Source organism: Cyrtonyx montezumae, unplaced genomic scaffold, assembly GCF_038088225.1.
Source record: "Cyrtonyx montezumae isolate F1298 unplaced genomic scaffold, pur_monq_1.0 scaffold_25, whole genome shotgun sequence".
Classification (NCBI taxonomy): Eukaryota; Metazoa; Chordata; class Aves; order Galliformes; family Odontophoridae; genus Cyrtonyx; species Cyrtonyx montezumae.
In genome coordinates this window covers 9377265-9394014 of record NW_027071992.1, presented here as the reverse complement: position 1 = coordinate 9394014, position 16750 = coordinate 9377265, and the positions used below count along the sequence as shown (strand labels likewise).

Here is a 16750-nt window from a genome sequence, read left to right as displayed (position 1 = left end):
CAAATGTTAGGAAAAAGTTAAAATTGCTCATACCCAGCTTCTGACCATCAGTTTTTATTTTTCTAGTATAGTTTCCTTCTCAACTTTCAATTAGTAGTGATTAGAAATATAAAGACATTTTATCACATTCTTAAAAAAAAAAAAAAAAAAAAGAACAGTAAGTCTACTTCAGACAGCCTTAAATGGTGGTAATGTATCCCTAGCAGTATCTAAAGCAGCTATGTGAAGAGAAAATGATGACAAAGAACACTTGGACACAAATTTAAAATCTGTCGGTACTATGCAAGCAAAAAAAGAAAGAAAAGATCCAATAAGACTACCAGCAACAGGTCCATTGCTATACAAGGTGTTATTTTCCAGCATCTCCATTCAGGGAGATAAGGCCACAGTTTATCTCCCAGGGAAAACAATTTCTATCAGTGCACAATTACTATCTAGCAGTGCACAATTACTATCTCGGTGTACTTTCACACAAAAGGCACGCTGTTGGCACAACGGGGATAAAAAGATGAAGAGAAAAACTTCACATTCATAACGCTTCCTATTTAGTCTGTGGGAAGAAGGATATTTTTCTGTGGAAATTATTATGCTTAAATTGCAAAATAGTAAATTAAAGAACAGAATACTACGTCATGCTTGCATTTCAGTAACTGCCTGCTCTAAAAGTCTGCTGTTCTTTTTTGGCAGCTAGTATTCTATTATTAGGAGAGAATGGATTATAATGTATTCTAATTGTCACATCAGTTACATGTATCTTCCTAATGTTGTACAGAATTTAAAATAGCGAACAAATAAAAACTTCAGTGTGCTCCATCACCTATATTCATGATCTGTCACTGACATATGCTCCAGCTGCAGGGATATTTACTTTTCTCAAATAATTTTCATTGAAATACATAAAAAAAGCACTGCAGAATGGAGCACAATGCACTCAATGTTAAAACTCTGACAGTTCATATAAACACTAAGGTTTTTAGGAAATGAGCTCCAATATATTTTCCTATTTGGAACACTACCAATTCAGTCAAGATGATATTAGGTGTCCTGTTTAACAAAACACATAGAAAAGGCTTGTGCATAAACTGTTATTTAATAGCACTCAGACGTGCTTATCTATACACCATGAGGCTGACTTTTGCTTTTATGGAAATGTTTCAACTCACATTCTTCTGCAGTATATCATGCTTTATTTCAAAAAATATGTGTTATTTGTACAACTCTTCTAACATTTGAGTTCTAAACGTGTAAAGCAAATGATAGTCTGTAAACTAGAATTAGACAATCAAGCCATCATCAATAGGTTATACCGCTTTTATACTCTCTAATTTTAAATGAGGAGAGAAAAGAGCTCACAGGCAGGGTCCTGGCTCTGCAGGATCAGTGCCTGAAGATAAAATGCCTCACTCTCAATTGCTGAGAGAGAGAGACTATCCATTAGGCAACATCCCAATCAAATTATGGAGGAATACCAGCACTATGAGTCCAACCCATAACAACCCAACAGCCAGCACCACTCACTGGCACAGAGTGCGTTTCCCCCTATGGAATTCGACTGGTCATCCTTTGCTGCATGCTACTTGACCAGCTTGTATGGCTTCAAGTAGAAGCTCTGTAATAAGCCAGTCCTGAATTAAGTGCCATGAAGAGGTTCACATCCAAATCACAGAATCACAGAACTGTAGCAGTTGGAAGGGATCTCTAGAGATTGAGTCCAACCCTAATGGGTTTTCCAATGGAAAATTCTGAAACATTCCTACCAAATACATGGGGAGGAGGGGGCACACAGAAGTTTTTTGCATGCTCAAAATCCAAGAAAAGAAATACACCCAATGCAACTGAAGTAACTTATCAAACCTACTGGGAATACAATACTTGCTGTTGTCATATTGTAAGAAAAGTACAAACACATCTCAGAATGGGACAACTTTTGGTTGAAAACCAACATGAAGCTTCTCAAATGCTGTCCTCAACATCTGGAACCTCTCTATAAGACTATGCAAATCCACATGGATAAAAGAAGCAGCCATTTGACATGGATGGGCCACTGTGCTATGACGAATCTAACGAGATCATCTACTGCCATAGCTGTGTTGAGCAAGGAACAATTTTAGACTTTGTGATTCAAGTCACAAGCAAATAGCATGTTTTTCTCCCATCTAGATTATGCAATAAGTGGAGGAGGTCAGCATGTATCAAGTACACATGACAACACCTTCACCTGGCAAAGACAACTTTAGAATAGGATTACAAATCAGGTGTACTGAGACACAGCACAGCACAAGTGGTAGTAATCTGTGTACATGCATACACGAGATCAAATATCTGCTCACTGAATGTCAACATGGACAACAACATGAATAAATTACCCTTGTCTGTGTACTTAATGCTAAACACAAGTTCCCTCCTTTATACATATTAGGCATGCAGCATTTCCCAAGCCCGTCTTTTCCAAAAGCAAGAAAGCATAACTTGATTTTCAGTTCCCCACAGTTGAAACTGGTAGAAAATAGGATTTTTTTCCTATTTCAATCTTTTTAGCAGTAAGAAAGACAAAGAAATCAGTGCAGGCAATTTTTTGCTAGATTTCAGAGACTTTGTGACTGCCAGTAACAGAAGGCAGACTCTCCTACTACATCTTCTTTCCCTCCAAAGTTATTTAACCAAATTTCCTCCCTTTAACTCCTATGAGCTGGACAACTCAGATTTGATTGATGTATCTGTAATAGGCAATAAATAAATATGTCCTACTCTACACCAATCTTTTTTTTAATGAATTACACTGGTGTCCTTTTTTTCAGTACTATACTAAGTGATATAACTTTACAGGATATTGAGAACATAGCTTAAAGTATTGCCTTGGAGGAGAGGAATTAAAACTGAATGAAGAGAAAACAAAAACACTATGTCAACTGCCATTTCTATTAAGTAAAACAAAGAAAACTGGACAACACCAAGAATAAAAAGAAGAAGGCATGTTTTGTACACAAACTCTTCATTGTGTCCTGTTACTGAGGACGTAAGATGAATAATGTCAGTAGTAAAAATATGTGTTTTTATCAGCACTACCAAGTACGCACCTGAGTCATCATCTCTCCCTTGTAACACTATATTCTGATCAGTGATCAAAAGGAGACACAATAAATCCAGTCTTCTCAGCAGGTTATACGAGAATGAAGAGGTTTGACTTTATAAAGGGAGTGATATATACCTACCATAGAAACTGCATGCTGTTCGAGTCCTCTCCTGTCATCCAGGTACCATAAGCAAGTTATAGAGTATGTTTTTCAGCTAGTGATCAGTAGCTTAACACCCTATATAGTTATATATTTCTGCATGGTTATTAACAAGCAGAACAAGGAGGGGACACCTAGTGGTCATCAAAGACAATTATGATTGTGTAACATGGAAGCAACAGATTAAATTGTTAATACAGGCTTGATTTGGTAAAGCACTTCCATATTTGCTTAATTTTTAAGCACTTTGGTGAGGCTTAGAATTCAAAGAAGCTTTTATTTATGAGATTTGTTATTATAAATAATACAGTAAAAGTAAAGACTTGAGCTTTAGGAAAGCAAGAATGCCTATCAATTCCTCTGTACATTCATTAACCTTGAAAAAGTTAGCCAAATCGTGAACCAGATTTCAGTACAAGCCAAATCAAAATAAAACATGATGCAAATTAAAATTACTACACATTTTCATGGATGAATGTTTGCAAAACCTGACCTTTGCAAATCTTGCAATAAGCAATCTGTCACTTTAAAATCTGTTCTAATCCTAGAAAATCAGGCATCTCAGAATGAAATATTCAAGGAACATTTTTAGGAGTATGAATTTTATTTACTGGTACTTCTACTAGATCTAATTCTGTGATTAGAATAGATTTAAGAATGGCATTTAAAGTCTGCTTTTAAGGAGCTTCTGGAGAAAATTGTTACTTGAAAGAATCAGTAAATTTCTATCACAGGTAAATTTAACATGGTATATCATTTGACATCTTCTAATTGAAACATAGAGGAAAAAATAATTTCTATTTCAGAACATCAAGCAATTTAACAGTGTATTCATTCTTAATTCTGAATATCTTTTAATAGTTCATTTACCTGTGTACACTGGTAACCAGAAGTAATTTACAAGTTGAAAGCACTTTTGTGTAAGATGGTAGGAGCTTAAACAAATCAGTCTCAATACTTTTAGAATTATTTTCCAAAAAAGAGTTATGGATGTCACCACTCAATATTTATAATTATTCTATTTCAATGACATACTTTTAATAGCTTTGTTTTTAACTTATGCACTGTCTAGTTATCTGCATATTCAATTCTTGATTGTGTCAGTAACATGATACAGGTTTTGACAGTTAAACATACATCAGACTTTGTTAATTCATGTTTGGTTTTTGTTTTTCCAGTGTTTTTGTTCCTTTGTTTGTTCAGTCAGGATTTTTTTTTTTTGTTTGGGTGGTTTGGGAACCCAAGCAAAAAATAAATAAATAAATAAGAAACACACGGTCAGAAATCACTGCATAGGGGATTTCTGCAATCAGCAATAGAAAAAAATAACTATTTTTCCTTGTTATATTACATGATTTTTTTAACTAAGTACCTCTTTGTTACCTCTTTGTTCACACTTGGGCTGTAAGAGACTGGCATATTAGAATCTGTAGCTGAAAAATAATTTTAGAACAATATGAATTTGCTAATTCAACATGTCTACCAGGCTTTCAATTAAACATTTCTTCTAATTTCCACAGAGTCATTTTTTGGTTCAGATAAACTATTTACAGCAGAGAAACCCGTCAATCCATTAATGTCTATTAGGATCAGAGCTCTGTTACTTTTTAGCAGCTAAGGAGAAAGCTTCTCCAATGCAAACACTATTTACCTGGATGCAACTGATAGCAGCTTGATACCAACTGAACTGATAGAAATAATGTGGAAAAAAAGAAAAGGAACCATGTTTCACTAGAGTCTTAAAAACAATCTTGCAGTTTTGCCTACTCTAATTCTTAGAGTTTAGGATAAGCTATACTCTTCTTAGAGTTAGGATACTAACCAACTGAATATTATGTATGCCATACTTAAAAAATAAAAAGCTCTAATTTCAACCTATCTTTACTACTTAAGGTCATTCAAGTATCTCAGTGGGACAGCAGTGTTGTTATACAACCTGACTTGTATCAGTTTTCCAGGAACTCTATGCTTCACAATTTATGAAGAATGAATTTGCTGTCTGTCTTCTCCATACTTCTGACATAATACTCATTATTTTGTACACAAATACACGTTATTTTTAAATTATTTTCATCATATTGAAAACAAGCATGTCAGCCCATAGGTGACAAATATTCAGTCCATTTAAACACATAAACAGGCTGCAGCTCTGTGTCATAAAGTCACTGGGTGCTCTCTGTAGTCATGTGCATACAAAATACAGAAGTGACCAGCAAAGGTCACTGACTGCCCCTGTGTGATCACCTGAATATCATTTCCTAATTAAACTAATTTTGCTATCCAGTTTTGCCATTTTAAACTTTACAATGGTGCAGTATTCAATTTCTCCAATGTTGTCCTGAAATCACTGTGCATTACAGTCTCAAATTCTCCATAGAAAGTAATAACTGACTATTATTAACTATGATAACAAATACCAAACATAAAAATCCATATGACTACCTTGTTTTCTATTAAGTACAAGAGGGAACAGAAAAGAGGCTTTTTGGTTTTTTTTTCACCTAATTTACATTTTGGGATTTATCAGAATCTGATTCAGCCCAAATTCATCTCATGGTACCTGCATACTTTCTCAGCCAGTGGAAGTTGTTCAAAGCAGCCATGAAGCCCATTGCTGCTTCCCCGCAGTTTCAAACCCAGATCAATAATACTTCTGATCTCTTTCCACCTTCCTAAGAACAGTCAGCAAGCATTATAATGTGTTACCAAACACGAAAAGATGGACTCATTTTTAATAAATGCCAGCATTACTTATTACCAAGGGAATCAAAGGTGAAGTTATGATCAAGCACCTCTGGGAAATCAGCAGCCTTGAACTATAGATTACAACAGCAAAACACCAGGCACTGGTAGATAGGATAAGATCTTCTGGTCACTTCTAGTCCCAGTCAGATCTAGATTCAGCTATTTCTGATTTAGAATACCTGATTTATCACTGATAACAGAAAAGGGGAATATTCATTTCTCTTCTTAGTAGGGCTTTATAGTGGCAAGCTATTAACTCAAGCTGCCAGAATATAATGTCATTGAACATGTTTCAGAAGGTTGTCTCTCTGTAAAGCACAGAGGAGACAAAAGCACAGCTTTATGGCAGAACTGCAAGATATGCTTAATCATTTGCTTCAGTTAAATTGAGTACAAAACTGCAGTGCTCCATTTCTGTGTCAAAAATATAGTTACACTGCATTACACAAAGGCAAAGAAGTAGAATTTATAAAACACAGTAATAAAAATAACAACCTATTTCAGGTTTTGAGAAACAACTATAAATTTGTTATACAATTGATGCTTCGTAACATTCAGCATCAGGCTGCTTTTAACATGATCTGATTTTATTTGTGAGATGGCTTTGCAGTGAGGTTTCTGTTAAACCAGAAAGTAAACATAGTACTTTAAAACAGAGAATCTAGAAAAAAAATAATAACAAAAAATAAAATAAAAATAAATAAATAAACCAAATGGTAGAAAATCATTCTCCAGAATTCCTTAATTAACTAAATGTTCATTTAAATAAATAAATGCATGGCTTTTTCTCATAGCATTTCAGTGAAAATACAAAATAATTCTCATTACACTTGCTGCAAAAAGAAAGATGGAGAAAACAGCAGTTATTTTTCCTATGTTTTTAGCACTTCCTTTTAAAACATATTATGATATTTAAAACTGCAGAAATGGGGACAGGCAAGAAATGAAATGCCTGAATCATGGTACTATGTGCCAAAGATTTAAACACTTCCTAGCTATAAGCAAGCCAAATTAGGGAATGCCATAATTTTCTGTAAATGTCACCAAGACAGACTGGCAGGCAGCATAAGGTCACATCTACAAATAGTGGAGTTGACAGTTTAGAAGGAAATGACTCAAAATCTGAACTACCCATCTTTATAAAGAAGGTCAGCATTCAATTTATTCAGCCTCCATACAGCCTTGAAACAATGAACGTTCTAGGAAATCTACTCAATTAGAAGCGGTTTCAATTTCTCCTGAAACTATACTTATATACACACACGTATATACATACATACAAATTTATCTAGTTCTCTGTGATTGAAAAGAGTATTTACCTCTTAATTTTAAATGCTAGTCAGCAAAATCAAGGGCAGTTTTAGGTGGCTGCTAAAATTTCTGATGTAGGAGTTTGTCCATCCTCATTGTGCTGACAATCCTACACACACTTTCTTCCTGTGCTAAGCAGACAGAAGATGGTTTCTGCTCTGTGCTTCCTTCCAAAAGGGCTTTTCTACTAGCACGTCTCTGTGACTATGCCAGCTGGTGAGTAAAAGCCCATTATTCTAGTCTGGATCTTGAGAAGCTCTTCAGAGGTACCTGACCCGTTTTTTATACATGTAAAAGCAAACAATGTTATAATTATATATCTATACATCTCTTACCTCTTCCCACTGATGTATGTATCTAATCAGTCTTGAAAGGCGTAATAGGCGTAACAGGCTGAGGATTTTTGTAAATCTCACGATTCGAAGTGCTCTTGCTGTCTTGTATACCTCTGAGTCCATTCCTTTTTCTACAATGAGAAAGATATAATCCACTGGTATTGAAGAGATGAAGTCAACCACAAACCAGCTTTTTAAATAATTCATCTTAATGACTTTAGGGTCCAGTATTATTTCAGAGCTGTCTTCATTAACAGTCCCAGTTCTGAAATTCATTATCAAGTCCAATAGAAAAACAGTGTCTGATGCCACATTGAAAATAATCCATGGCGTTGTTGTCTGCTCTGTGAAGAATGTGATTCCAACTGGTATAATGACAAGGTTTCCAACCATCATGATAAGCATGATTAAATCCCAGTAAAATCTGAAAAAATGAAAGAAACAGAATGGTTGACATAATGTAGCATAACTTGCTTGGAAAAACGATCTCTATTACACTGCTAACTTCACTTCAGCTACGTTTTTGGTTCCATACAAATTAATTGCAATACTGAAATTGAGTGTTAGTTTTGCCCAAATGCATTAGAATTTTAGGTTAGAATTTAAATCAGGTTAGCAATTATACTATGCTTTCATTTAGAGATTAAATATATAAGCCTGTTTGAACATTTTGTTAATGTTAGAACTCTGATTCTGATGATGTAACTTTAACATCTTCTATATATGCAGAGACAGTAGAATAGTAGTCATTACATTTCATTATCTGTCTTACATCTCAAGAATATGTATCTAGAATAAAGCCAATACAGTGCTAATCATTCAGTAGTATATCTGAAAAGGATGCACAAGTGGCACCCAGCAGATTTATCACAGAACCACTGAAGCACAGAACCCTTAGAGCTGGAAGGAACCTTTAAAGGTCATCTAGTGCATCTAGTCCAACTCCTATGAAATGAACAGGGACATCTACAGGCAGGTCATATTGTCCCCTGCCTTATCCAGCCTCACCCTGAAAGTCTCCAAGTATGAGGCAGGCATCCACCACATTTCTGGGTAACCTGCTCCTGCGGCTCACCACTCTCACTGTAAAAGACTTTTTCGTGGTATCTAACCTAAATCTATACTCTTTAAACTTGAAGACATTTCTCATTCTTCAGTCACCATAGACCCTGCTAAATAGTCCGTCCCCTTCTTTCCTGTTGCTCCCCTCTAGGTGTTGAAAGGCTGCTCTCAGATCACCTGGCAGCCTTCTCTTCTACAGCCTGAACAGCCCCAGCTCTCTCAGCCTGTCCTCATAGGAGAGGTGTTCCATCCCATGGATCATTTTCATGACCCTCCTCTGGATGCGCTCCAACAGGTCTATGTCTGTCCTGTACTGAGGACTCCTGATCTGGATGCAGTACTCCAGGTGAGGCCTTACCAGCACAGAGTAGAGGGGCAAGACCACCTTCCTCACCCTGCTGGCCACACTTCTTTTGATGCAGCCCAGGAGACAGTTGGCTTTCTGGGCTGCAAGGGCAAATAGCTGGCTCATGACCAGCTTGCCATCCATCAGAACACCTACTTTTTCAGCAGGGCTGCACTCAATCCTTTCATCTCCCTGCTTGTATTGGTAGTGAGGGCTGCCTTGACCCAGGTGCAAGATCTTGCATTTGGATTTGTTGAACCTCACAAGGTTCACCTGAGCCCACTGCTTAAGCCTGTCTAGGTCCCTCTAGGTGGCATTCTGTACCTGTGCTGTGTTGAGTACACCTCACAGCTTGGTGTCATCAGCAAACTTGCTGAGCATGCACTTGACCCCACTATCAATGTCACTGATAAAGATATTACAGAATAATGGTTAAGGCACCAACCCTCATGGGAAACCACTCATCAGTGATCTCCATGCAGACACTGAGACATTGACCACCACTCTTTGGACTCAATCTTGCATGATTCTCTAGTTTCCTGTCAAAACTTGTCTGTAGTGTGTTTACAAGAAGTACAGCTGGTGCCTAGCGCCAATCACATGTGCCCTAGCAATGCAGTATTTCATTTTTAATGGCTTATGTCCAAATGGAAACCCAAATGTCTAACTGATGACATATTAAATGTAAGTACCTTTTTGCAAAGGTAATCATACCATTACAGGGCTGGAATAAAATCACAGGAAAAGAAAGAAATATCCAAAGCCAAAAAATGAAACCTATATTAGACAACATCAGAAATGTCATCCACTTTTATCATCTGAACTTCCACACATTTTAACAACCTGACAGATGACTTTATTTTAAAGTTAGCCTAAGTAATAAGTTGCAGCTTACTGATCCTATGATTTTCATGCATTTCCTCTATGTTTCTAGAATAACCCCGTAAAAATCACTGATGTCTTATTCACTAAGAGATACTTCACAACTATATGCACTCAACATCATTATTAAGCAAAGGCAGCATGATCTGTTCAGCTAAATGACCTGGAAAGGCACAGAAATTAGTCTGAATCAGTTTCTCATGTTCTCACTGGACTTTCTAGAAGCGCAAAGTGGCAATGGCTTCTTCAGGACTTGAACAGGCCATCAGCTGCAATGGGTTCTGAGTAGTGGACATGCCACCATCAAACCAATCAGTACACCCTTCCAGGTGACTTCCATTATGTTAGCACAAACCATCTCACGTGCTACTGACCTTCCCATCATAGGAAAGGTCCATGGCAATTAACAATAATTATATTAGATTAACTGGAGATTGAATGTTTCAGAATCACAAGTTTGCTTTTTTTCTAAGGCACCATACAATTCTTGTTAGATTCCAGATACGTTCTCTAAATATTTTTATAAATTTCCTTTCTTTATAGCTTAAACAAGAAAATATTTCTTGGTCCACAAACAGCTGATCTAAGAATACAAAATAATTAAATGCAACTGTGAAGCACAGTAAGGGCAGAATGGCAAAGGATTATTGGTTGGCATGAGAATTCCTAATTCTTTATTCCATGGTAAACCCACAGAGATTAGTCTTGGCTAGCAGTTGAGACAAAATTCTTTTAACTGATACACAGAGAAGCTGCATAAAATAGACTTTACAAGTAATTTTCCATGTACCACAATGAGATTTCTGTCTTACACATTTTTAGTCTTACAACAAATGTGAAGACTAATTGCTATAAAAGTATTTGTGCTCAGCGCCTACAGCACTTGCCATACAGAAGTATGTATGCATTGGCACAAGTTTCCAAATACATTTCCTCAGTTCTTTAATTCATATAGTAGGCTTACTGCTGTACTACATTCCTTTTCAGTAAACTAAAAATATGATACAGAAGGAAACAAATTTATATATTACTATTACTATGCTGACAGGTAATTTCAACAAGCTTTCAACCAAAATGTTTCACAAAGCATTTCTGAGGCACAGAAGTCACTACAGAATCCTGAAAATGAATGGGAAATAACAAAAAAACTAATCACAAGAGATGTACATGTATGTATGGCTCATTCCTAGGCAAAGCACTCCTGGATTTTAGATCTCTTAAGCCCAGCCAGCAGGGTGTTATGTAGTTATATAACTAAGGCTAACCAAAGCCACATAAAAAACAGCTACCCGGCCAAAATAAAATCTAATATTGAATCATCTGATTTTATCCTACAATAATCCAGTTTAGCGGATCATTATCCACTGTGATTATGCAAAATACTAGTGCTCCTGACAATGAATGTCAGCAAAAGTTATGATCAAGTCAGGGCTTCAGTAACAAAATCTAATGCTAAGCTCTATGAGATTGCATCAGTTTTGTGTTCTGATTTTTAGTGCACAATGTAGTATAATCTGATTAGGTAGCTAGAAAAAGTCTTATTATTATATGACTCATTTTTCATTCAGAATTGAATATGTTTTCCTTTAGGAAAACATTTCCATATGCTACTTCCTTGGCTCCCCTATACAGTACTTTTCTCTCAGGTGAGAAAAACTAGATGCCATTCCCTGTATTGCCCTTGATGATCCGTGCGCAGAAAGTAATACAACACTTTCCTTGCCCAGTGGTTCAGAACATCCTACTAGCTTACTCTTCCTGAAAAGCTAGCTCTATACAGCTACGGCTAGTCACCTTTAATTGAAAACACAGAGACTAAACTGAAACATTTGAAATACTACTCAGTGTTCTAATATCTCTAGATGAAAAAAAAACTTTAAGTGTTAGAACAATATAAAAAGACAGCTTTAGAAGTTTTCTACTCATTTTAAGGAAACATTTTATACAGAAAAGCATCACACAGTTATTTTAAAATTGCCAAGTGAAATTATTTTGAATTTAGCTCTCCTTCAGTGATCTTTTCACTCGTAATTTATCTGTTATAATTTCCAAATTCACTGATTACAAGGTGCTTTTTATGTTTCCGGAACATGCTAAAGCTTTGGTGGTTTATTTACTGCTACTAGTTATCCAGAACAGGACAAACAGTCTGTTTAAAATATGACTGCCCAAGGAGTGATAAAGAACTATTTAGTATTAATTTATCAATGTCTGTACTAAGCTTAGCAATATAAGGCACTACAAAATCTAGCAGGCACTTTATTTTCTGCTTCATATATTCCACACAGAGAAGATTGAGTTTTAAAGAACAAAACTTCAGCTCTGAAGTAGTTAATTTGCTGCATAACTTGCTGTATTTACAACACTGTTAAGAGGTCACTGAGATTTGCATTTCCTATCTTTTCCAGGCTGCTGCCTATTGATAGTCCCAACGTTCATAAATCTGCCTACTTTGATATATGATTATTCTTGTGCTACGCCCAGATTTACCTAACAGAAGTTGACAGAGGTGTCACAAATCACAAAGTGAACAACATCTCTAAGACACTGTGTGTTGTGACTTGAGGCCACAGAATATTCAGGGCCTTCCTTAAGATCAGCTTTCCAGTTTCCAGAAAAATCATAACAATTTGATTATTTAAATACAGCAGGAAAAGAAACAAGTTCATGTAATTCATCCATAAATACTCATCAGCCCCATACATTATTAAGTAGAAGGACTTTGAAAGATACATTCAAATTGTTCACAGAATATCTTTAAATCCAAATCTGATGCATCAGAAAATCAAAATCTGATGAAAATTTTCACAAATTTTCCATAAAAAAATCAGCCTCCTCTTTAGTTAAATATACTGATAAGCTAGCAGGTGTGAGAGCTCAGCGTTCTCCTCTCACCTTCAAACACGGCTTCTTTTCTTTTGCTTCATGGATCATCAGTTCACCTAACAGAGAAATCAATGTCCTATATGGAACAAATCTTAGTAGAAATAACAGCAATATCAAACTTCATTACAGCATTAACAACTATGAAACTCGGGATTAGCCATGTCAGAATTTGATTCTCACAGGACGTGCTATCTTGCTATTGCTTTGCAGCTCTATTAATGTTATTCCTTTAGAAAACATGTGAAACATACAGAGAATCACTGGAGTGTGTTGGTAGGAGGAGGAAAAGGTTTTCATCAGGGACCCCCAGTTCTTTTCATGATGGCAGATGTGTTCACTTCACCATGCTTCTTTTCAGAAGGTGGAATGTAAATAAAATATGAAATTTCTTATATTTTGACCAGGAATACTGGTCAACACCCGCCACAGAGGAGCATTAGATGTTTACATGTTGCAACTATTCTGCAGAGTGCTTCAATGATTTACAAGTTCTGGCCTCTAGATGTATCACATGAAAGACTATTTAAATTACATCAATCTTCTATTTTTCCAAAATTAGGCCAAAGTTGGGTTTTATTTGTTTGTTTTCAAGATAAAATATTATTTTCATGATTGTTTTCATTTATATTCTTTGTTCTCTATTTCTACTCTGACAACTGTTAGCTTCTTTCACATAAACACAAATGAGGAATCTTTTTTGCTCAAAGAGGCTGCGGAGACTCCTCCTTAAGAGATCTTCAGAAACTGTTTAGACAGTGTCCTGTGCACTCTGCTCCCTGTCTGATAAAGGGTTAGGCCAGATAGATCCTTCCCAGCTCAGTCACACTTGGGATTTTGTCAAATCCTGCAAAGCTGACACAATTCCTTTAACACCTTACTCCTACCAGTTTTAAAGAAGCAGATTAGAGGACTAACTCCTAAACTTCAAGTGCTGATATTGAACTGAAGAAATATTACGAATTAAGGATGAAATTACTGATAAATATGAAAATTTAATCAAAATTTTTTACTTCTTTTTTGCTTAACACATACTAAGCTTAATCAACTTTGAATGAATGAGATAGGGAAGCTGTAGAAGCATAAGAAAAGCTTCCCCTACCTGTCTGAGTCTGGTGTGTGATGAGGTTGAAGTTTCAAAAATTCAGTTTCACAGCTTTAATTATGAGCAGTACTAGACCTGGCTCATCTTTTATTTCAGTATTTTCATTTTCTTTCAGATAAAAGCAAGCAAAATAAATAATAATTAAGATTTCCGGTGGTCTGAAAGCATCACTTGATGTTAGACCAGTACTGATATCCTTCACTTCAAAACAGCCATATATGCTTAGCCAATCTATGTGTCATGCTGTTTTGTTTTGTTTTTTAAATGATAAAATGAATTTGAAGACAGATAAATGAAATTCAGCAATTCTGGCTCCTCTATTACATAGCTATACACTATGTCTAAAAAATAACAAATCACATTTTTTTCCCCCATGAGTTTTACTGGATAACAAAGCGCAGCACAGATTTGCAGTTCATTGCTCAATTGTGATTATATGCACAAGGCAGATGACTACATGAACACAGTTCTCAGGGAACCTGAACACAGCCCAGTCAAGCCAGTGAACGACAATCTACAACTTTCAAAATGCTTTGGTTACAGCATTTGTTTAGGGTAAAAGCTTGAGTGTTCCATGGGCTTCATAACTAGGAAAGAAGATACACAGTACTGTCCATAGATAGTGAATTTAATATTATTTTAATGTAAATGAGATAACATGTATTTTGAGTAAATAACAATGAGTTAACATGTATTTTCAGTAAATAACAAAACTGCCTAATAGTTATTTAGGCAGTATGGGACATTTCATCAGAAGATTTGTAATTATTAGTACTCATCCAGTAGCCTCTGTCCAAAGTTTCAGAGCACTTTACAGCACTAAAAGAGATGAAGAAATAAAGTCAGAGGAGTGAGTGGCATTACCCACAGTGCATACTGGGGAAGAGGATGAAGAGGACAAGATAAATTTATGTAACATGGCATTATTATTCAATAATGAGTCTTTTTGGTTTTAGCCAATAATCCCCTACACAAAGTGCCTGAATATATCTGCTATTTGCAGTTACTTTTTCTCCAGAGAAACTTATTAAACTACAATAGGAAGAATTAAAGTCTGACTTCCACTTAACCTTGGGCAAGAGCAGCACATGCTCCCAATGGAGTTTGGACACCGCACCACCCTTGCCTTTGCACAGCTCCTCCTTTCATTAGCTCTGCTCATCAGAAAGAGAACAGGCTGGTGCTCCCACCCAGACAGCTGCCAATGGAGTAAAAAATGCTGGTGGAAAGACCAAAGAGACGACAAAGTTTGATGCTGGAAAATGCTGAGTCTGTTTATGACGATCTGCACACCAATCGAAAGATAAATATATCAGTTCATCAAAATTGTACTAGCATGCCTTCCAGTACAAGTGATGCATCTTCGCTGGATTCATCCCCTCTGTTCAAATTGATGTACCACAGCCTCTCAGTATTGAAAAACATTTTGTGTAGTGCTCCAACTGCTGTTTCGAATTCACATTGCTGGCCCTTAAATCAATCACGAATTGTCACACACTGTCAGCAATTTTCTGTAGCAGATGATATCTGGGGGAAGGGAGAAAAAGCATTCCTATCCCCAAATTAGAAAAGGCCACTTTATAAGCATGAGAAAAACTCTGAAAGAAATGGAGATCTAAAAATATTTCAGCTGTAAAATAATCTCATATCTCATGCTGGAGCACTTGCATTCATTAGGAATTCTATAGTGACAAAAATGTTAAGGTTGCCAATGAGAAACATGACATTTAAGATGCTTCTACATGAAGCAGAAGTTGAGAGGCTTAAACTGGGAGAACCTTTATATAATTATTGTCAAAGCATTCTTTTTTGTTTGTTTTTAGAGATTCTTGGAAAAGTGCAGAAATGAGCAAAAGCCTTAAGGACAATTAATATGTCAACCTACAGATTTATCGAAGAATAAGAAGAATTAATATGATTCTTTAATAGATTTTTTAACCAATTCAATCTCCCAGCTATCAGTGTAATGTTTAAACATTTAAAGTTTCTGCTAACAGAGAAAATTGTATTTTCCCTACTTATTTTTAGAGAAGCATCAGAAGAGACTATTAGAAAGGCACTCCTTAGTTATTTTCAATACATTCTAGGTACAAGCAATGGTGAGGACACTGATCTTTTACTACTAAGTTGTGAACATTAGTGTTCTAAGGTGAATAACTGACAACAGAAACAAAAAAAAAAAAAACAGAAGCTTCAGCTTAGTGCATGCAAGACACCAATATTTCTGGTATTTGCTGTATGTACTAACAATTCAATTCCAATAATCGGGTAGAAAAATGTGCGTATCACTGTAAAAGATGTAATACAAACTGACAAGTAACTTCAAACATGAATTTGCAGTTAGCAGAATACAGTATTACTCTGGGAAATGTTACTTACAGGCAAGATTGGGCACCACCTCTTAACCAAAAACGAGCTAAAAAATGTATTATGTTACAGTCAATATTTTGAAAACTCAATTCATTTTACCAATTCATTTATACCACTAAAACATCAACTAATTGAAGATAAAAGTATTTTAAGAGATGAGAGAAGCACCTTCCACAAGCCAGCTTAAGCCTCTCTCCATACACCCACATTAGAGCCACCTGTGTGGGTGGTGCAGGGCAGAAGACAAACGCTCAGCTAGGAAGTTCAGTATCAAGTATCCCTATGATCTCTCAAAACAGTTTCACACTTCATACAGTGAAACACCTGTCTATACCACAAGAAACAGCCTGTGCAGGTTTTTCATCCTCATGCCAGTCACATACAAAAATTCCTAATTGTTTCATTATTCAGCTGGCATCCACATCCCTCTGTTAGCCATTTGCCTCCCTTAAAATTTAAATGGCTGAAACACAACTAA

At 36.0% G+C, this 16750-nt stretch overlaps 1 protein-coding gene across 1 annotated transcript in view; it reads right to left on the bottom strand.

Annotated features, from left to right (window-relative positions):
• The window catches only part of HCN1 (hyperpolarization activated cyclic nucleotide gated potassium channel 1), a 191903-nt gene that overhangs the window by 161988 nt on the left and 13165 nt on the right, over window positions 1-16750 (bottom strand). Inside the window, exon 2 of the mRNA XM_065739901.1 lies at window positions 7625-8048. Within this exon, the coding sequence (XP_065595973.1) occupies window positions 7625-8048 (424 nt within the window). The remainder of the gene's footprint in view (window positions 1-7624; window positions 8049-16750) is intronic.